The 22531-nt window shown below is 41.0% G+C and overlaps 1 protein-coding gene and 1 long non-coding RNA gene across 4 annotated transcripts; one reads left to right on the forward strand and one right to left on the reverse strand.

Annotated features, from left to right (window-relative positions):
• Positions 1-41: 41 nt before the first annotated feature.
• Positions 42-19350, reverse strand: LOC112560462 (putative GPI-anchored protein pfl2). Of its 2 annotated transcripts, none has more exons than XM_025232374.1 (9): positions 19062-19350; positions 7001-7080; positions 5966-6568; positions 5677-5762; positions 5035-5093; positions 4587-4744; positions 3924-4089; positions 2391-2564; positions 42-2073 (listed from the first exon to the last, which is right to left on the reverse strand). In XM_025232374.1, exons 2-9 carry the CDS (start codon positions 7059-7061, stop codon positions 2016-2018), a joined length of 1365 nt encoding a protein of 454 aa, XP_025088159.1. In that variant the 5' UTR covers positions 7062-7080; positions 19062-19350; the 3' UTR covers positions 42-2015. The 2 variants fall into 2 exon arrangements, with proteins under 2 accessions (XP_025088159.1, XP_025088239.1); XM_025232454.1 differs by lacking the exon at positions 19062-19350 and adding an exon at positions 11632-11847.
• On the forward strand, positions 7087-19055 carry LOC112561055. Of its 2 annotated transcripts, none has more exons than XR_003098652.1 (3): positions 7087-10744; positions 17702-17751; positions 18020-19055. It is a non-coding gene; the product is annotated as an uncharacterized LOC112561055 (long non-coding RNA). The 2 variants fall into 2 exon arrangements; XR_003098650.1 differs by lacking the exon at positions 7087-10744 and adding an exon at positions 13603-17275.
• Positions 19351-22531: the final 3181 nt, after the last annotated feature.

Raw genomic sequence — 22531 nt, forward strand, 5'->3', positions numbered from 1 at the left:
GTTCCTCATTAGGCACAAAGCAATAACGGCAAACAGGTGAATTAGTATTTTAGGTTTTATTTTATGTTACATGAATTGGCAATATGTCTTGGCAGAATGATTAAACATGTGATTGAAAGAGTGATTGTTTGTATTGACTACGTGTGTTTGTAAGTCACGGGAATGTTACACTAAGATTGAATACGTATATCTTTGCAAACAGTACAATCATGTAAAATATACATCTCATTGTATACACACTTTTATTCAACATCTTCTAAATATTTAATATCCAACAAACTGACACACAGAGTGCAATAACATTAGTAGTGGACTCGCCGCAAATCTTTTATCTCTCAGACATAGTGCACACATGCTTTTTCTGTCAAAAGTAATATTTACAGACTCCTCCACTATCTTCTCACAATTGCATTGACACAACTCTGGGTAATATGCACAAAACATTTTGAATAGACTTATATAACAAGTTGGTGTTTCACTGGTTTCACCAATCATCCTCATTGCTCACAAGAATAAAGAAAAAAAATGCATTATGTGAGACTCTTATTTAAGCAACAAGAGATATTTCTGTTTGTGCACCTGTCTAAATCATTTCATAAAATACCTGATTAAAAATAATTTTACTATTTTTAGAAGGTGCACGTTAAAAATTATCTGAGTTTACTGTTCAAAAGGATTTTAGAGAAATGGAGACCTGAAATAATAACCCACAAGGTTTGGTAAGATAAAAATAGATAGCCGAATACTAAACAGGATAAATGAGAAAATACAGGGAAATGTCAAATGTGGATGAGTGACACAAATATAGGTAAGGCACAATAACTGTACATTGACTTCATCGATTTTTTTTTTTTTTTGTTTTGTTTTGTTTGCGTAAATGGAGTTATATTATCGATCTGATTAATGAACGAATAGTGAGATCTTCAAAACCTAGGTATGAATGTTATGACAGGGTAGCATTTAAACATTTGATAAAGGTTTAGAAATAGCCGAGAAACCTTTGTCAACGTTTATAAAATGTTTATATGCTATCAGGCTATTGGAGAATATGAACACCCGGCTTTGAAGACAAATGAGCCTCGTCATCGCTGTTAAATGAAATGACTAAACTGCGACGGATTGTTTAGGGCTACATTTTAAACAACATATGTATGCAGGTGTATTTATAGATGACGGTTGTAATATAATACATTGTCTTCATAGTATTTGTCTCTAGCGGACGTGCGTGAGGTATTGTAAATTGTTTTCAATATGTTTAGCTTTTTTCTGAGTGCAAAATAAACATCTTTGCTCGATACCAGAAACATACAAAGTGCTCCATAGACGTACAATTCTTTGTTCTTTTTCTCCTCTTTCGTTTTTGCTCTCCTTTTCATCTCTTTGATTGTAATCCAATCATCTCTTTAATTACAGTGTTAGCATCTACTTCAAAATACTTTGTAAATAACTTGTAAAGTACTTGCCTACCCGTGTAAGGATTATGCAAGTTGTATTTTGCTCAAGATGTGTTCCATGTTACTCAGGAAATCAAGTTAGTGGAACGAGTTCTTTTATCATCATCTTGGAGATGCCTAGACTGTCTCTGGTAAGTTTATGTAAAAAAAGTTCCGGTGAGACCAGCGAAGCTTGGATAATAAAGTGTTTGTTTTCTTGAACACTTGGGAATGTTCCAGTACATTTTATCGGAGTTGAGGTCCTCGTCAACTCGTCATGTAAGGGAACAGAAACATAGCCATGTAGAAAGACTAATTCGGGAACTGAAGGGGAAGCAACCTCGCAGTTTCCCATTGGAATGGACACAGTGGTCATGTAGGAAAAAAACCCAGCCATATATAAAGACAAAGTCGGGAATGCTGTGGGAATAACCTTGCAATTTCCTATTGGAATGGACAGATGACTGGTCATTTAAAAGAAAAGGAACATAAGCATGTCTAAAAGATAATTCGGGAATGGAAGGGGAAACAATCTTGCTGTTGGACAGAAGGGTAGATTCGTTGTTACCACCAAGCATGTCTTTATAACTCCTTCATGCCCATGGAGCTGTACCCTTGGTTTGCAGTTCCACCGAGCTGACTGTAAAATTGTAAAGAACATCTTTTAGTTGATACCAAAAAATCTGTGAAGTGCAATTTATGGAAAGAGAAATCAATGTTTTGTTGATAACAGAGCCTTTATGTTGTAAACATATACTGGTAAATGTAAATGTAAATAATTATACAAGTTCAAGAACGCATACACAGAGTAAGATACTGAATGGGTTTAAGGATAGAGGAGGTAAAATAACGAGGATAGACAGAGTGATAAATAGAGAAAGACAACATGCCCGTTTCTGTTTGTTAGAGAGGTTGAGAGAGAGAAGGGGGGAGAGGAAAAATAAAGTCGATATTTACTATTTGGTAGACGACGATTCACGTTGTCGGCAGCACATGATGATGATAATGATGATGAACAAGCCACAGAAAGCTCCGAGCACACCTCCCACAATGGCGGCGACTTTCCTCTGACTGATCTTTGAGTCCTGGCAGTACTCCCCTGAATATGTGGTTTCATCGTCAGAGTTGCAGCTGCACAAGAAAAGAAGACTGAGTGTAATTCAGTCTAACTCACTGTACCTTCACAAGAAGTGATGAGTCAGTCTAGAGCAGGGTACTCATGAGTAATTACAAATGAAAAAACTGTCTTCACTATATCTTCCATCCATTCTCTAGGTGTCTGTCAGTCTGTCAGTCAGATAGTCACTCAGAACCCAGGCATTCACTTGATTCTGTCAGTCGCTCAGGCGACCCAACAATCAGCCACTCAGGGAATTTAAAGAAACATCAAGGAAGGTGGTGTATTCAATGTTTCTTTTCCCCAGACGGAAAGGCGTTTTGAATACAGTTTAATTTTGAGAAGCCAACAGGATTTCGCAAAATACACAATTGTGAAACAAGGTCCAAGTTTCCCAGTCAGCCAGAATGCAGCTGATTTTTATCAACAGAATCGCGGGGATTCAGTAACCCCGCTAAATTACAGAAATACTGAATAGCCCACTCAGTCAACGGAAGAGAAATAGCATCCTAATTTAGTTGTTGAGGACGGTTGTTCACTGACCACATCCCCGGTGATTTCTGGCAAACACAATTCTCAAAATGAGGGATCACTGAGATGCAGCAAGAGGTTCTGGAGCTGGAATGAGCACCAACTGGATCGTGTTTGACACTCGGCTGTTAAATGTAGGCGATGTCAACAGCGAGGACTCAGATATTTGTGGGAGAAGTTTGCAGAAGGAAGAAGACTTTGTCCAGAGAGTTGTTGCTCTTTAAAGACTGTTGTCTGACACGAAACCTCTGACATCAGAAAGAGAGAAGATAGCTACGAGGAGCAACAAAAGGTTAATTCAGGTCCAAGGCTGCGTGCGAGGAGTGAATAGTGGTCACCGCTTTAATTCGTTGCCGATGGAGGTACACGAAGTGAATGACAGCAAATTAAGGTCTGAGGAATAACAGTTTCTTACAAAACGATTGAAATACGATGATCGACCAAGGCGTTATTTTATCTCTTTTATTTTTTTTTTCCTCTCTTCGCTTTTTTTTACTTTCTCACTCCTACCCGTGCCTTATCTCATGTGCAGCCGAGTGGTGCAAAAATAAAAACTTTTCACCAAGACGGTTAGAATCCTGGATTGAGGGTTCAAATCTCGTTTCTGGAGAGGTAGTTTCTCTCTGGATGTGACATCTCCTGACTGGGCTGAAAACGTTCGCTGTCATGTCGCCTAATTTACATACTCATTTTCATTTTCTCTTTTATTTCAATCCTTCAATCTTCACGCATCCAAAAAAACATCAGGGCTTACAAAATAGTGGTAAGGAATGTGATGAAGCATTTTCAGTCAGAAAGCATCACACAGCACTGTGAAGGGCAGGCAACCAGCAGGTACTCACATGCAGGTGGGGGATGCTTCGCCGTCGGGGCTGATGGTCAAGGAACAGGTCCCGTGGTCTCCACAAGAGTATCCCTCACACATGTGCACACATCGTGCGCTCGTGCAGCGAAAGCCAAGGCTACAGGCTCTCTCCGTGTTACAGAGTGAATCACTTGTTAATGCAACTGGCAAACAGAAACAACAGGCATTATCTTCTTGATCATCAGCATAATAGTTCTATGATTGATCGCTTGGCTTTTGTGCTCACGTCTGATTCCAACTCGGTAGATGTAAACACAGAAACATATGTTTCTAGAAATATCATACAATACAGGTTTTACTGGTTATATATTTCAGAGCTGCTGTCATTAAGCACTACTATATGTGCCATACAGTGTTATCACAGTAAGTTATGAGCCATACAGTGTTATTATTGTATATTATTTATCATACATCGCCATTTTAGTAAGCACACTATTATAGTAAACTGTGTCAAAGATATTAAAATTATTACGAAATACCGCCACTATATTAAACCATGAGTCAGATAGCTCTATATAGATTGTCGAAGTGAGTAAACTATGTCTCATTGTCATATGTTATATGTTGTTATAGTAACCAGTGTCAAACAACGATTATTATAACCTACAGAACTACCACAGTCAGCTATGTGACGACTCACAAGCTTCTGCAATTTTCCTTGCCGAATCGAGGACAAATAGTCCCTCTGTGTTGTTTATGTTTACAAGCGCATCCCAGATGCTTTGCTGGCGCTCAGTGGTATTCAAAGTCCGGAACTGGCTTCCAAAGAACCGAATGTTCACCCTGAAGGTTGGAGCGCTGAAGCAAAGTTAGTGGACGTATAAAGCCGGGAGGAACAGACTTGCATCTTCAACAGATTCTTTATTTCTTGTGCTTAACTGGTAGCTATGTAAAATAGAGAATGCTGCTTATCATATGTGTTAGGAAAAAAGAAAATAGTCCTTCTAACAATGACTCATTCACTGAAAGCAGCACGTGTGCCCGTCTGACCAAAAGCAATTAACTGAAAGCAAATTTCATGCTCATCTGATCAATCGTGCATGTTTAGGTGAAATAACAGTCATTAAAAACCCCACAGATTTACTTACCTAGTCACTACATTGTCAATGTATAAGAAGCCAGGAATGCTTTGGAATGCGGCTTTGAACTGCACAAAGAGCAAACATTTCCACATGTGAACGATGTTGTGTTTCTGTCAAGTGAGCTGTTGAAGCTTTAATACAAAATGCATTTTCTGAGGCACTTAACAGTTTCACTTTAAAGACAAAGACAGGAGAGATAAATGATTTCTGTAGATACATACGAAATTTACCTATTTTAAAACCACCTTTGAGTCAAAACTTCCCCATCTTGTGTCTTTTTGTTAGGTAGACGTGTCAAACACCCTAGAACCACCCGAGACCATCTCAGACAGAACAGTTGTCTTACAGTAGATGTCTCAAGCTCCAAAGTAACTCAGGAATACATGTCAGTTCTTGAATCATATTTGTAAAACGTTCTGGATTATTACCAAAAAACAATATTCATTTAGAGATATCACGAGTAAACAAAAGCAAATGAAAACACCCAGCTAGAATATTCGCGAAACACGGCCTCGGGCACGCACGGACCTGCCTCTGCATACAACTAATATAGAAGACACGAGATAAAAAGAGAAACACAGGCACACACAGGTAAGACCACACACACACACATTTCTTTAAGAATAAAAGGTAAGAAAGTCAGCTTACAGCCTCCACCACGTAGGACGAGTTGCAGTCAGTGCAAGACACATTCTTGTCTGGTCCAACATCGATGGTGAGCAGAAAGCTAGCATCTGTAACCATGGCAATGGCAACCGTTCACCACCAAAGATATCCAAAAGCAATTTCTTGTAGAATAACCAGTTTAGGAAACGTACACGACCTCTACATAAATAATTGAATCCACTTATTTAACTGTATTTAAAACTGCTGCACACGAGCTGACAACGAGAATGAATATCTTATCCTTCTGATGGTCTACACGGAAAAGTCTTACCTGGATTAACTGTCTGGCTATTAGGAGGTGGTGCGACAGTGGTCGGAGCTGGTGTTGTCGGAGCTGGAGTGGTAGCAGGTGTGGTTGTCGGTTCTGGTGTTGCTGGAGCTGCTGTTGTCGGTGCTTCTGTGTTGTTGCTAGTAACAGCAGCTGTCGAGCTCTCATGCGTTAACGTGCTGTCGGGAGGCTGGGAGGACTGAGATGTTGATGTCGCCGTCTGTCCCGAGGGGTTCGTGACACCACCTGCTGTAGTGACATTAGACGACGACAACGATGAAGTACTCTGCCCTGTCGTCATGGATGTAGAGGTGCTATCGTGCACTGCTGGGGTCCCAGTCGACGGCAAGGTTGAGCTGCTCTGTGCTGTCGTTACAGTCACAGGAGACGATGTAGGAGACGTGGCTTGCGTTGCTGTACTTCCTGTGGTTGGTGTGGATGCAGAAGCAGGGGACGTCAAGTTTGTAGTTTGAGGAGAAGTAGAATTCGAGGTAGTTGCTGGTGATGAACTTGCAGAGGGAGAGGATGACACAGTTGCTGTTGTGGTTGTATTCGCTGGGGTGGTGGTTACTGTCGGGGCAGTTGAGCTACACCCGGCGTATGCAACTGTTGATAGCAATAACAAGGATTACAAGTGACTGATAACTGATTTCGTTTATTTATTTGTTTGTTCACTCGCTCATCCTTTATTTCATAAGTAATAATTCGTTTGTTTAGTTATTCAGGGCTTCTTGTCTACATTTGTTGATCAATTATTTATGACTTCTTTTTTTGTTTCTCTCTCCGTCTTTCTGTTATTTGTTTCTCTGACTGGCTGGCTGCCTAATTCACAGCTTATTCGTCAGTCTGTTATTTTATCTGTGCGAACTGTCTGTTCCAAATGTGATTTTAATACTAATCTCAAGATTTCAAACAGAGCATTACTAGTAATCTGAATATTATTTTATGAAAAGTGTAATCGCAGTTTACTGTGCTCTGGCATCCATGCGTAAAAATAATATTTTGTATGACAAGAGTGGTGACGGTAGAAATACTCACTCAACATTGCAAATACCAAGTATATGAGGGGAGAAGGAGTCTTCCTGGATGATTCAGACATTGTAGCAATATTATGAATACTGAAACAAATAAAATACAGTCCTTTTAATTTAATAATTTTTATAATTAAGGATTCTGCAAGGAAAAACATGCTCTCACAACAACTAGTACACACATGATAAAACACGTTCAATCAAATCAATCTGGAGAAAGAGAGAGACAGAGGGGCGGTCAGACTGGCTGTTGCCTTAGTAACAACTGACTCCAATTACTCAGTTTTGGAAGGAATCTTCTAGCCTCCAGCCACTTATATTTTTGATATTTAAATTAAATAACTGCTTTTATGTGTCACTCAGGAATTAACTGTGACACGTTAAGAGGATGAACAGTGGACGCCAGTGAACAAGAGTTTAAACTAAAGCCAGCAGATCCGCTTTAATTCGCAGGACATGATGTCAGACAGACCCACACGAGGATAGAATATCCTTCAATGACATCGTGCTTTCACAACAGCAGACACCCACAGATAAGATAAACAAGAGACAACTGATACAGGTATCAACAACAGGGTGTGCCTGACAATGACGAGTGGAGTAGGGTATGCAGGGGAGGTAGCTCGCTTCTTGCTGTTCACGGAACCTGTCAGAGTTATTTCCTCTTAGTAGCGGAGGTTCGTGGGGTGAAGTTCGGTTCTCACTTCTGTGGCTGAGCGAGAAACCTTGACTTCTAAAAAGTTAAGGTGTAGTTTATCAGTTCGTATCGTACTGATAAGTGTTTGGTACTTGATATATTTGACGGTTCACGAGTTCACAGAGTACAGAACATTCAGCCCGTGGGAAGAGCTTTTCATTCAGCATCTCTTCAGATTGTAGAAAGATTAAATATGTTAGCATGGCTTAAAGTATTGTACATACACCACCACCTCCTATGAGTAGCATTTGGTGGTGTATAAAGTGGAAGAGAATGACAAAGGGTAAAGATGGCTTTATAGAAAAAAATAGGTGTGACAATACAATCGCGAGCTAGGAATGTTTGCAGCCTAGCCAGGTACTACATGCGGAGAAATAATATCGTACCATCTTAAATACATATTTATATATCACGTGTCACAACTTTAAGTTTAGAGATTTTCCTTGACAACAGAACTAGAGCGAATCCCAGCAGTAGCACCAGGATTTTCCTAGTTAACACGTGATTGTCAGTATTGTGTAATGTATAACGGTTTTTTTCCCCCCGCTGAACACTCCCCATCTGACCAGGTCTCTAAAACTCAGAGGTAGTTTATGATGAAACATGTGTATTAACATCGTATATATAAGTACTTAAACAATTGTGTCTTTTAAAAGCGGAAGCACAGCAACAGGAGATTGAGCTCCCATGTCGAGTAAAAACTCTTTTCTCCGCCAGCAATAAAAGCCATAATTAATCTGTCAGGTCGCCAGTCTTTTACCTGCGTCCAGGTATCACATCCGTGCCAATGGCAGTAAATCTGGTGGCGCACAATGAGCCACTGGTGGTCTTTTCTAGCTGACACCTGGGTTCAAGGAGATACAGTGTTTAACACCAGAAACGCGCCGGCAACCCTCGGGTTCGAACACTGCCCGGAAACTTGTGAGTGTGGGTACGATGCTGATTGGTTCATCGCCAAATGTAATAAAGCACATTTAGTGGCCTTCCTGATGTACATGCTAATAAAGTCACAGTAGTAATAGCAAAGTATTTGTTGATCTCCAACGATATTTTATTTCAAGAAATACGGTACAGAGAGCTAGTCCGCCATGTCTTGTTGTAAAGGTGCACAAATCAAGAAGTTCTGCTAGGAAGAAGAAAACATGTTTTTATGTTGACAAGGAAGTTAATTACTGTTTAGCTACATAGACACGTAGGAAATACCCTGATGTTGTTCTTCCTAGTTTCAAGGTCTACTTTCACAGGTAGGTCATAATCTAGCTCTATGTTCACCCGCATAAAGACCTTCATTCAAACTCCTGTCTGACTAGTTGTGGCACAAACAGCTTTCTTATCAACATTCTTTTCTCATGCAAAGCCTCTTTGGGAAACAGCCAGTGTGGTCACGCTTTAATACCCCGACATAACACACGAAGGTGTGTGAGGGACTGGTTCATTGTTGTATATATGTCTACGTGGGTGTCTCATACTAGACGCACGTGATAACATCGGTTCGTGAAACTCCAGGCACAATGTCCTCCAGTGAAAGCTACACATAATCTGTAACCTCATTTTAGAAGTCATTCAATGGATATTAAAAGCCCATGTCTGCTCATACTCAACAAGAGTTTAAACACTATGTAATTGCGATTCTAAACGAGCCACAAGATGGCGTTACAGTCGGACAATGAGCAGCGTTTAGCTCAGGGTTTTGCCTATGATCTATATAAACATGACCCATAAAAACTTGCTTGACAATCTTATTAAATTTTGTTGCTAATATTGCGAGATACTTATCCCCAAATCTGGGTGATTACAACTCTTCTGTGTTCAAGATGCAAACATCACCATGCACAAAACTCGTGACGTAACGTTTGTACACAGCTACACCATATATGGTCCCATTTTTTAAATTGCTTGAGGCCTTTAAGATTTTACGGTGATACATCAACGATGTGTTTGGAAAAAATGGCATGCTGCACTTAGCTTTAATAACCAATCCTCAGCGAACATCCTGCTCGTTAACGGGTCCAATGACAGTTAGTGTCCTCGAGTTTTCCCCGCACTCAAATTTTAGAACCCCATTGAGGACAAGCAGGAGGGAAGAACATGTCGGGCTTACAAAGTATGTGTCTCTCACATAAAAGACAGGTCAGGGCGTGTTGGGAATAACCGACAAAAAGGAAAAAAAACATTTGACAATGTCCACTTTGGTCTGTGGTCGAGCTTCTTGCCACGAGTTTACTCCGTGTACAAAGTAAAACATTAAAAGGTGGCAACACAGGTATTCTTTTTGACAAGTTCAAGATGTCGTTGACCTCTGCAAGCCACTCTGCCTTTCCCTTTTTTTTCGATCTATTTATATCCCTTAATTTAATATTCCGTTGACTTTTTGTTTTTTCTTGTTAACGATTCCATGTAACTTGAAACTGATAAAGTGTCAAAGGTTCTGATGACAGCGACAAGACATCAAACACACCGCTGACTGTCGGATACTGATTGACAAAAACAATTTACTCATCGTCCTAGCAGGAAGTTCGGTCAGGCTTGTTTGACTTCACGGTAAACATTGCTTGGAGACCAAACACGGACTGAACGCACCAGGAATACATTTTTTCCCCATAAAGAAGATTAAATGTGTGGGTGGGGGGTAGGGAGGGAGAGAAGGGAATGAAATATTAATGAGCGAATAGGTTCCCTGTTGATCAAGGCTAAATTTGGACACATGACTAAAAGGTAAATCAAAACAAGCAGGCAGCAAAACAAATTATAAAGTGTTTTGATGCACATGTTCACTCTCCATGAGTCACAGCCATGTTTGTGTGCATGACCTATGACCCGAGCACCCATGCCTGACGCCAGTTACGCGGGTGGCTTGGAGAAAACGAGAAAACCGCAGGGTGTGTCACTTAGAACTGGGAAGGAGGAAGATTATCTACAATGAAAGGAGGTTTAAAACATACTCGTGCACCCGTGATGATTGCAAGAGGGAACCAGAAAAAAAAAATCAGTGCAGGATAAAAGTGAACAAGGCAGACCTTCAGCTCCACCTGCTCTTCTGATAAGCTACCTCAGGTAAACAAGTTTTCAGAAAGACACCTTTCCTGGGTGCAAGAAATGAGACATAAGCTTCAAGCTGAGGGACTTAGTTTTTATTCTATCCTGCTGTCAGACTTACTCAGCTTATAACTTACGCACTTACCCAGGTCAACTGTGTCACACGTGTTGTTATTAACATAGATTATCTATTTATTTATTAATTAAAAAGTCACCTAATATCTCTACGCGATACTACTTTTTGTATCCGGTGTTACATTTTCCCAAACTAAAAAAAATAAAAATAAAGAAAGACAAGAGAAGGACAACATGCATGCATACAGGCACGCACGCGTACACACACACACAGTTTTACTTTTGCCAACGGCACGCACACCTGTCTTGTTATTTCGTGTCAGGTGTCATTACAGGTGTGCTCTCTCTATCAGCCAGTTTGTCACAGATCTCAGGTAATCTCGCTAAAGGGGCCAAGCCAAAGTTATTGTTCGCTCTTGTACACTCAGAAGAAACTCGAAAACTGATAACCTTTCCTCGGGTTACCCTCGCCTTTGTGCACTGTTATCATCGCTAGTTTCAGAGAAAAACAAGGATAATAACACGAACAGGAGCGGCACAAACTAACAGGTAGACAATCAACCGTCGACAGGATTATCACAGACAGAAAGGACAGACTATCTCTTCAATTGTTCATCCCTTACATCCTGTTACAGTACCACGTGATCTTATTTACGAAATTTATCACTGTAATACTGATATAGAGGAATGAAAATACATGCAATGACTGAAACTTGCTAATTATTTAGCAAGAACAGGGCCTACACCAAACAGTCAATTATACCGTTTTATTTACTTATTTTGAAAGATGTGGTGGGAAGACGGTAAATAAAATAAAATTAATGTCTTACCTCGCGAGCTACGACTGACGGTATGTCTTGTGCAGAGACTGGACTACCACTGGGGTATATATAGTCGGTGTGCCTCACCCGGATATTGTAAGCCTACACTAATGTCGGGTGTGTGTGGGTCAGCTCCAGTTTGTAATGTTTCCGAGTTTCAGACGATTGTATGCCTGTGTTGATATTTCAGCTTCTCTCGTAAGTTATGTAACGAAAAATATCGCACCTCTACTTTTGTTATTGTACTGGGTAGAAAGGATAATAATTATAGAGTAGAGTACACAGGACAAGCTTCACTACACACTGCAATTTTCTTCAACGTCCGTATCGCCACAAAATATGACCGTTGTACACATTTTTAAAAAAAATAAAAAAAAATTAAAAAAAAAAGTCCTGACGGTTACAATTTGAAATAATAATAATAAACTGTTATCGTTTATTTAGTCTTTGTATTTACAGCGTGACAGACGGCGACCAGAATAGCTCAGAAGTGAGTAAGAGCTCGTGAGGACAGCGCGTGTTGATGTTATCATGTTTTGATGACCTACTTTGCGGAGTGACGTAGCGTGACGTCGTGTGGAGGCAGGTCACGGTGGAGGTGTTACTTTCGGGTAGCAGACAGAAAACTTACTTTTACAATGTTTAAATACTCATGCGCAGAACTGACACCTGTACTGCCAGGAATGTTTTATCTCGTTAACCCTCGATATCATCAGTACTAGTCTAACAAAGATATCTCAGGGACAGAGCTAAATATAACATAAAACAACAACACATTTAACCTCGTAAATAATTATTATTGTGATTTTAAATCTCTCCCTCTCTAGATATCTTACATACAAACAGTTTAGATATGTATGTATATTTAAGAGGATATTATATTTAGCATAATAGTTCTCAGTGTTTGCGCGTGGTCTGTGAAAAGACCTGTGGGTGAGAGTTAGTCCCCGGCCCACCCCAGTGTCGGTAGTGACTGTGGGTTTGAAATGCGATCTGGACCAGCACAGACCTCTCTCACACACCTTTGTGAAATGTAGGAAGCGACCGAGTGTGTCTACAACTGACGCGTGACCTTACGGAACCTTCAACGCTCGATAATGGCAGAGAGAGAAAGAAGATTAGCGGGAGAGAGAGAGAAGGCAGGTGGGAGAGAATGTGGTACAGAGGTGTAGGTACAGATCGAATAACTGTTTATAAAAACGCTGTGTAGCAACTTTCTTTCTCCCCGTGCCCACCACACACATGAACACAGTCAAGCGTGTATACACGCTTGTAGGAGGAAAGAGAGAAGGGTCATAGGTGAAGATATAAAACCTTGTTTACCAAGGTTTTTTTTTTATATTCCGCTTGTGGCGCTGGGGTCATTAGTCTGGGGTTACACGTACAAAAGTCGGTAATCGGTAAACCTGTATGCTAAAGCCTGTATGCTAAGCCTGTATGCTAAACTACTCGTTACCAGAATACTCAATGGACAGAAGTTTGTAGGTTTATAAGGAATGATGAGTAATACTGTTTACCTTCTGTTCAGTGTAGCAAAGAACCGAAACACAATAAACGTGTTGTTTCCATTTGTCAGTGACCCAGGCGGCAGAACAAACGTGTGGAAGTCAAGGTTGATGTACTTTATCATCTCTCTATCTAACAAATGACGAATGTATAGACGACAGTGCGGTAGACCGATAACAAGATACTCCTGGGTATTGACAGACATCTGTTTGCATGTTTGTCGCTCTCAGGATGTAATTTTGGAGAAGGCGATCAGATGTCGTATTTATCTAAAATATTCATTTCCATAAAATAGGATACATCGATCGGGACACGTAGATGCTTGGAAGTAGTTATATAGCTTTCTGACATGATCATAACTGACACGTTCATTTGTCAGTCAGTTAGCATAAGTAATAAATGTCAGTGTGTGTGTGTGTGTACGTGCGTGCAGGCAGCATGTTCTGTAGAGGCAGAGGAGGGTCTTACGTCAGTGCGAGGTTAATTACAAACAAAGACCACCTCAATCTTGGCTCCCCCTTTCCTCTTTTCGTTTCAAGTTCCATCTTGTAAATATAGAAGACACTTAGTGCACTTAGTTTCGAGGAGGAAAACACGAGCTGATGACACGGCATCAGATTGCTGTCTTGAGAGTAAGGTTCACAGCAATGTTAAAAAGACGAAACGAAAGTAAGAAGAACAGAAAATAATGTTGATAAAAATAAAAGAAACAAGTCAGACAAAGAACAAAGAGTAAACAAGACAGAAAAGAATGAAAAAATGAAGTAAAGAAAGAGTGGACAGCAGAACAGACGAACGGAAAACTGAAAACAAGATATATAGAAAGCTGGACCATCTCTACATCTTTGTATCCCATTCTTAGAGTATGATTGACTCTGATCCGCGGTGTACATCATCTTATCATTTTTGTCTACATGCCACACCTTGTGAAGATGGTCTTTCAATGACTTCATGCCATGTGGTTACACAGCTATAACCAACCGGATGTGGCTTTCATCAGAAAGACAATAAGCACATGGATGACGGCCCCACCCTACACTCGTGTAGTCGGTTTAATTTTTATTTATTCTCTTTTTCATAGCTACCCATGAGTACTAGGAGTGGCCAGCCTATCGATCATAAACAGGTACTCGGGGTGCTGATAACAGCGTCCACACCTGCATCGTTGCATGATGACAGCCATCACGTGCAGATGGTGGCTACGTTCTCCACCCTGGAGAGCCGCGGTCCTCCGGCTCTTGACTGCGACCCACCCCGACCACGGGTGTAGAAAACCGTTAGACAATCGATAGAGGGAGCAGGCGTTCCTGTTTGAACACATCAACCGTTGACTGTTTTTTCCTCCTCCACGGGGCGTGCTTATCAGAGATTTATCAAAGATCGAACGACAATGGCTGTTATCAAATATTGCACATGGCCACGACATGTTTGTAAAAGAACTGAACTATAACGGTGGTAGAAAATGGCGTCAAGGGTTAGACAGAACATATTTGTCTTCATAAAATACGATTCGAGTCTATTTTTTTCCCAGTAAGCGAGAATGTACCCGCAAAAAACGTTTAGCTAATCGTCTCGACCGTTGATTAGTATGTTTACCCCTTTGTTTTGTGCAGGTACTGGTGGAAATTTAATGTTACTATGACTTTGATTCTTGTGGGTTTTTTTTAGATCTTTAATTAATACATTGAACTTATTGTCAAACACAACATGTTTCATTTCGTTATTGTACGCTGACGTGGAAGTAAAGAAAGACAGAAAAATTTTGATAATACATCAATGAAAATCTTGATAATTAGGAGGAAAAAGAAAACAACAATGAAAGGCAAATGTTGCCATGAGAACCAACCGGCATCAACAAGAAGAACAGCAACAACGACGATATCATTGCCAGAGCGATGTCACCAGATCGTTGCGATTTGAATGTTCTAGAACATTTCACACGAAGATACAGTTGCCGACTGACGTCACCTCAGAGTAGTGGTCCCTTGTTGTCCATCGTAACGACCTTTGTTTGTCTTTGTCAAGTGAACTCAACCGAACCTTCTAGGATGCTGAGGGTGAGTCACTTTTTTTTTAAAGTCAGTCTTATGTTTGGCAAATGGGGATGTGAAGATTCATATCCTCATCTCCGCTGTTGTGTCAACATTAGGGATGCGAAAGTCAGGCCGTAGTTTACATCAACAATCGAATCTTCTGAAAAGGGTGTTGTTCCTAAAGGCTGGGTGCAATCAATACCCGTTCACGAGCTGTAGCCCTCTATCTTGTTTATATGTTCGCGTGTTCTCACTTCAGAGAGAGTGGTTGGCTGCTGACCTTACCGTGACCTGTACTCGCCAGGGTTTTCGTGTTCACACTACCCGACTGGACCTGAGACATGATATCACACAGTGTTGTTCACGAGAGTCTTGTTCTTACAATTACACAATATTTTATGATCTTTCGATTTTTTTTCTTGGACGGTTGAGGACTTTAAAAATAAGAATATCCAATACACTCCAAGATCTTTTGGATGGATGGACGCTTGGTGGTCGATAAAGTGATTAATTTAACTAGTTATTGACCGATTGGTGGAGAGATAGAGAGAATGGGAGAGGGAAAAAGTTAAATATAATTCCACTTTTTCGTATGACCTTCAACATGTGGAGTATTGTACTTGTGAATGAGTCTCTGGTCTGCTGTATGTCTCTGGACGACCCTGTCGTCTGCAAGTGAAGGGTATACCCGTGTCAGTACGGGTGGTAAGGAAGAGAAGCGTTGGAGCACTCTCTTATCTCGTTGCCAGCTTTTGTGAGGGCGTTGTTCATCGACTTCCACTCTCTACCTTACAACTCAGCCCTCTAGGGCTTTGCATTTGCAAATATTTAAAAACCACCTTGTTGCTATGTATCATGGACAGCTTTTCCTGTGTGCTGTGTCCTTGTTACCTGACATTATACAACCCACCCTGTTCGTGACATGTGAGAAGATCACTGCATATCCATTCACGATGCCAGGTAAACTCAATCACGTGATTACGCTACCTTGATTACTCGGTTTAGTTTTAATGCTACAATAAACGCGAGGTAAATCTTCTAGGACACAGTTTATCACGGAATTATCTACTCGGATTTTCTTTGTACTCAATACAGCATTGAGTCAGAACTATACACTTTTCATTTTTCAGGCACCCGTTCTTAAATTTCTTTTTAAAACAAAAATTTAGAGTGCGCATGCGCACAAAGGTGCAAAAGCAAGCTGCACACCTTTTTTGACACTCCATAGGCTGGATGAAACCTGACTACACAAGGGTTCGACCGTTGTCACAATCCAAACACCTGAGGTTGTATATCTTATTGTTCTGTAGAACACTAGGCTATTGTACAAACTGTAGTGGCCAGGAGGCAATCACACCGGTGTCGCAGGGGGAGCAGGGGAAATTTCACTGTTTGCTCGCTGATGGTCGCCCTGTTTACCTGTCGTGACAAAGTCACCTCCAATCTCTCCGTTGAAATTGTATTTTTACGATGCTACCACACCGCATGTTGGACAATTTTCCCAGAAAGCATTCTGTTCGACCAATGGCCGATGCATGCGTTTTACTGCACCGAAGGCAAACAAATTATTTCCAAGGCTTCTTTTATTTCTTGTAATGTTTACTAACTTTATAGCACACTTCACACATGCATGAAACCTCACTATAATGTTCTCATAATACCAAATAGGAAAAAAATCTATCGCACCTGAAATATTTTTTTGGAGGGTGATGGGGAGAGTCACACGGTCCCTGATGAGTCAGGTTCAGTTGTTACTTGGTTATGTTGTTCACATTGCTGCCAGGAAGCTAGACTTGGTTTTATAGGTAAATAAACTGTCTCGTGCCAAGAGGAAAGACAGAGTGCCACAGTGTGAGTGACATGTGTTAACTGTTATCTCCCAATGATTTAAGTGCAAGAAATGACTTCCTGGTTTCCATGTGTGCGCCGTGCGGTTCCCAGTTTTACCTGCTGTCGTGTTATCCCGCGAAGTTATTTCTGAAAAATGTCTATCAAAAGTTGAACTCGCAAAGAAAAAGGTTCATATATTTGTATAACCCCTCCGACAAGGAAGTGAGACATTTTGCCTGCACTTTAGCACAACCAAGGAAGTATAAAACTGTTGGTAATACTTGGTAAGTCCTTGTCTGTCTGTCTGTCTGTCTGTCTGTCTGTCTGTCTGTCTGTCTGTCTGTCTGTCTGTCTGTCTGTCTGTCTGTCTGTGTCCAATTTTAAAAGCAGGTGGCCAAATGCAATGTATGTGTGCGTTTATATATATAATATCAAAATCATCTTTTATCGGACAATGTGTTGATATATTGACTTTGTGGAACAAGAGCAAAAGACAAACAACTTGCTGCACGTGTAAAATTAAGACACACACACAAGGTGTGCATCGCAACTACCCTATAATCAGTCAGTGTTTGAGTGTGTTGATAACGAATGTTTATTCTAGCTTCTCAAACTCAGGGAAAATTATTATAGATTAGCAGTGGTTTGAGAGAGATGGGTTGGCTTGGCAAAAATTATAATAATTATCATAATGATGTTTGTTTATTCAGCGTTTCTCCCTACCACCCGAGGCGTGCTCAAGGTGCTTTACACACACAGAGTAAGTCAGGTGTGTTGTCTGTGCGAGATGTAAAAAGGCTAGTTTTCCAAAACAAAACATTGAGACATTAGGCTCACCTTTCATGATCTGAACAAAGACAGTTATTGTTGAATGTATTATTATTTGTTGCTTTGAGAGGAGAAATGTCAAGGGTGTATGATAACCCAGGACAGGTCCTGTCTACCAGCTATAGACATTTTCTGAGTGAACCTGGCTTTCTGTTCTGAGTTTTCAAACTTTGACTATGATTGCTTCGCATTACTTGCAGGACTGTCATCACCGTGAGAGAGAGAGAGGATTTTGTCCCCTCCTCAGACTGTACACACTGTCCTGAGAATGCTCGTCATCCAGTACACAGAGCCAGCCCCGAGCCTGTAAACACTAAACATTTACAGTTTCCCTGAATGTCTTTCTTTGTCAGCGAGGCGCGAACAAACGCAAGGAAGCATTGGCTGCATGTGAGTGCACAGGTGCACAGGTGTAAAACACAGTCAGCGGTGCACGGAGGGACTCGGCGTCTGGAGGTAGGAGGGAGGGTCTTCACTACACGATATCTCGAAAGCTTTCTGTAATAAATGTTGTCGCACAGCAGCAGTTGCTGCCTCATCTACAGGTGTGATGTTTGTTCTCTCTTGTTACCTTTGGGAACTTCAGCACTTGAGAAACTGTCATTGCTATAACACCTGCTGGTTCGACTACTACTACTCCTACTCTTACTGCTACGGGTACAATGAGGACGACAATCACATGTCAAAGAATGAAGGTGAGAATTAATTCCATTCCTCGGAAACGCAAGACGAGAGGAAGACACTTTCGTTTTCGTCAACAATTCTTTTGAAATACATTCTCCCTCCGGCCTTTTAATCGCCCTGCTTTTATGAACGGTTTTGTCCGCGCCTTCCATTCAGGCAAGGAGGGACACCAGGAGGCCAGGGTCAAAGTGTCTCCGTTCACAGACTACAAACATGTCTGTTTTATGTGATAGGGAGTGGCCAGACAAACCTCTCCATTTTTTAACAAAAGCGCCACAGGTAATTGATGACCACGTGGTACTCGACTAAGATAGTCTTTAAAATATTTTCGGCCTTTTCTAACCACTCTTACTGCTGAAACTTAATCTCACAGTTTCTAAATAAATTAATCAATCATTGCATCCATTATACATCCTTTAAAGAGATACACCTTTACCGAAGCATTAACTGTTGTATCAGAGAATCTTTAAATATCCCGCTTTAGAAAGCGGTGCGGCAGGTAAACTGCCTTCGTCAAAATTCTAAAGTAAACAACTTTTAAAAAGATTTGAAACATACCTTCTAACGAGCGAAAGACAAGTTCCTTTCTTTGGCCACAGCGAGCTGAGAGCAAGACGAGACTACCTGTGCCGGCGTCTGTGCGTGTGTCACCAATATCTCTGTTGACCTGCCGGCAAGGTGCGTGCGACGAGGCGAGGGCACGAGTGGAGACAGCGGCTGGCGGTCACTGATGTCGCCAGAGGGGAGCTCGGTGTCCCAGCAGCACACAGGAAAGACGAGGAGTCGTCGCACCACAGTTCAAGGAGATCGACTGTCTTATCTCCAAACACACCCAAGTCACCGTAGCGTGCACTTCGGCGCATTCCGGAAGTGCTCGGCGATAGGTGGTTGGACAAGGGATTTACCGCTCGGGATGTCGAAATCAGGATATGTTTGAAAAAAAGCAAAAAAAACAACGCGCGCGCGCTGACACACACACACAAAACAGGTCAGCTGAATAAAAGCACGTCGGCAGTGGCAAATAAAATTTTAGTTTTTTATTGTCATAGCTATGACGAAAGGGAGTTGTCTAAAATTGTTGCATATTAAATGTTTATATTGCTAATATTTGAGTGGAAAAAACAGGGGCGCGGGGATGAGTCATTAACTTTGTGGATTTATCCTGTAGGGACTATAAAGCCTAAGACTTAAAGAAAACATTATTTAACGGATAAATTTTTGTTTGGAATAAAGGTTAATAATAGTTATTATACAAAGATCTTAACACGATTTTGAATATGCTCAAAATTTCAAACGTTTCCAACTTTATTAAGCATTAAGGATGCCGATGATTTAAATGAAAAGTGAAAGAAAGGTGATAAACCCAGCTGCGGCTCCCTTTCTTGGAAACCCAGGGGAGGTAAGAGCGAACTAATCCGAACGTGTGTGAGTGTTTTGTTTTTTTTTGGTGGGGGGGAGGAACAGTTCAGAGAAAGATCAGCATGGGAGAGAATGTGTGCGTGCATGCATGGATGTGTGCATGACGAAGAGAAAGTTAACGAGGACACAAATAAATAGGGGGATTGACTAACAGACTAAGAAGGGCTGACAAGTATCTGTGACGTATAGTTTTCCAGGGATGAAGTTTCAACAGGTGAGTCAGCCACCCGACAGGAATATATATCACCACGCCCTCTTTTACATCTTAATGCTGATTAGATAAACGCTTTGCTCGAGGGGACAGGATGAAGCCGCTTATCAGAGGCCTCCACCACAACGGTGTGTGTCCGTATTGTCTTACTGACCCATCCCCCTGCCACACACACTGACACACACACATACACACACACTGACACACACACACACACTGACACACCAGCATTAGGGCAACTCGTTTGGACTGTACTTGAAACCACTCAGTCTCTTGCCTACCCACAGACCTTAATGTCTATTAGAGCTTTACATAAAGACTTTGGCAGGCGGCAGAGTGCTCGCCAAACAAAGAGCGCCCCTAAGGTAGGAATAACGGACAATGATAAGCTACACGTATACCTTTTCCCTCCAACAGTTCAGGGTGAGGCCAAGAAGTTCAAGGCCGCAAACACCAAGGCCAAGACTTTTAATTTTAAACAACCTTGACAAAGTCATTCGATTTTATTCAATGTTGACTTGAATCGCAGATGATCAATCAGACCCGATCGACGAGCGGATCGAGTCTTTTTTCGTTTTCCCTCCAGAGTATTTCCCGATACAGAGTAAATGACGAGATTTAAAAAAATGAACATTAAATGTTAAAAAAAAATTGCTTCCTGGGAATTTTACATCAGGGCTGTAGCACGTTTCAACGTTAACTGTATTTTTTTTAAACAAAGTCTGTGGGCTGACATTAATAAAGGCTGTAAAAGCTGTCAGAGAGCATCACAACTCTCTCGGTTTGATGGCGTGCACGAGGTTCACAGGCAAGGTCCACCTGTCCTCCCAACCCACGTTAATCTATTTTGCCGGAGGACTGGAGGCGATAACGGATGCGAGTATGAATCACAACGGGGGGGAAAAAAAATTCTCGTTAAGCAAACAGTGGCGGCATGTCGATGACCCTCTTGTCCCCCCCATTCCCAGCCTCTACCCACACCCACACTCTCCTGTCTGTAACTGCCGACAGACGTGCACAAGCGTGTATTGCAACAAGAAATAGCAACCAGACTCCGCAACATAAGCACGGTCATCGTTTCTGGAGCAAGATGCGCGTGTTGTGTTCACCTGTGGGGCCAGGAGTGGTCGCTAATCTAGTTCCCCTCATACCTGTAGTTATGTTGCAAGGATGGAGGATATTTTAGTTGTCAACCAGATTTTAAGGGATTGCTTGAAAAACAACTGGAAAGTTCGCACGTGGAGTTCGTGGAAGCCTAGGGTGGGTGTGTTCCCTACAGGTGCGCCTGGTTTGTATAGTTGTATCACGAGGTGTTGCACAGGTAAAGCAGTGATTTCAAATTTTTAACTTTTTTTTTTTGGTCCATTTCCTGTGTACGCACACATTGCTCAATGCCCGTCTTTCTCCTTCAGCTTATCTTCATTTAATCTGGATTGCCGGTTCGTGTGCAGTCCATCCTCTGAGACCCATTGTTCTCGAATAAACACGAGATAATCCGCTCTACAAATTTAGTTGTTGTTGTTGTTATTTAGTCTGTTATTTTTCAGAAGTTTGTGATACACGTTTTCCTTCGTGAACATTTTATTTTTAGTTCAATTCTGTTCATATTTCGTGGATGGGCCACGTGTGACTTAAAAATATACCTCACTTTTTTAATTAAAACATTTTTTAAACACAAACAACATAAAAAATCATAAATAGGATAAACTATATTGCATAGTTGGTTAATAGCAACAGTCAAATTCTTTCTTTGACTGAGTGCGTGATATTTTGGATTATTTTAATATTGATAATGGTATTGTTTGAGGAAGTATCTTGTCAATGTGTATAAAAGTGGGGCAGACAGATGAATAGTACAATTGGTGTCTTGAGACAAAGAATGTTAATGATTAAACTTTTGACCTGCTATATTAAAGTACATTTACCATGATGATGACCGTATGAGCACATGAGCACACGCCCATCCCCACTCGTACTTTTCCTCTACCAAACGACAGAAACGCTCACATCAGATGAGGTCCTGCTCGTGATGAAGAATAATCCCGGCTTGAGATAACAGCATTCACCTGAGTCAAGTCAGCCAGGGGCGTCCACCACAATGACAGAACGAAATTCCTTTGGATTTGTTATCTCAGCGTGCATCATAAATGCTTTAATCATCTCCACTGCCAGCCCCTCCCCTGTTATTTTACTACAGTTTGGACAGAAATTCTTTGTGAAAAAAAAGAATTTTTTTTCTGAAAAACATATTTAGTTTTATTTGTGTCTATAAAACCTGGTTAAAGTTTTCTTGATGAAAAGATAAAGTTAAAACCACTTGTATGAAAAGGTTGTTTCTGTAACTGTTGCAACTGTTTTAAAAATGTTGTACTGTCGTGGTTTCAACTCAAGGCGTTGA

The sequence above is a fragment of the Pomacea canaliculata genome, linkage group LG1 (genome assembly GCF_003073045.1).
Source record: "Pomacea canaliculata isolate SZHN2017 linkage group LG1, ASM307304v1, whole genome shotgun sequence".
Lineage (NCBI taxonomy): Eukaryota > Metazoa > Mollusca > Gastropoda > Architaenioglossa > Ampullariidae > Pomacea > Pomacea canaliculata.

Excerpts from the sequence above, each read along its gene's own strand:
- LOC112560462 (XM_025232374.1), bottom strand. The coding sequence starts at position 7,061 with ATGTCTGAATCATCCAGGAAGACTCCTTCTCCCCTCATATACTTGGTA. Across the intron at positions 5,763-5,965 it reads TAGCCAGACAGTTAATCCAG|ATGCTAGCTTTCTGCTCACC; the intron begins GTAAGACTTTTC and ends CCATGGTTACAG. Across the intron at positions 2,074-2,390 it reads GAATCGTCGTCTACCAAATA|TCAGCTCGGTGGAACTGCAA; the intron begins GTAAATATCGAC and ends ACAATTTTACAG.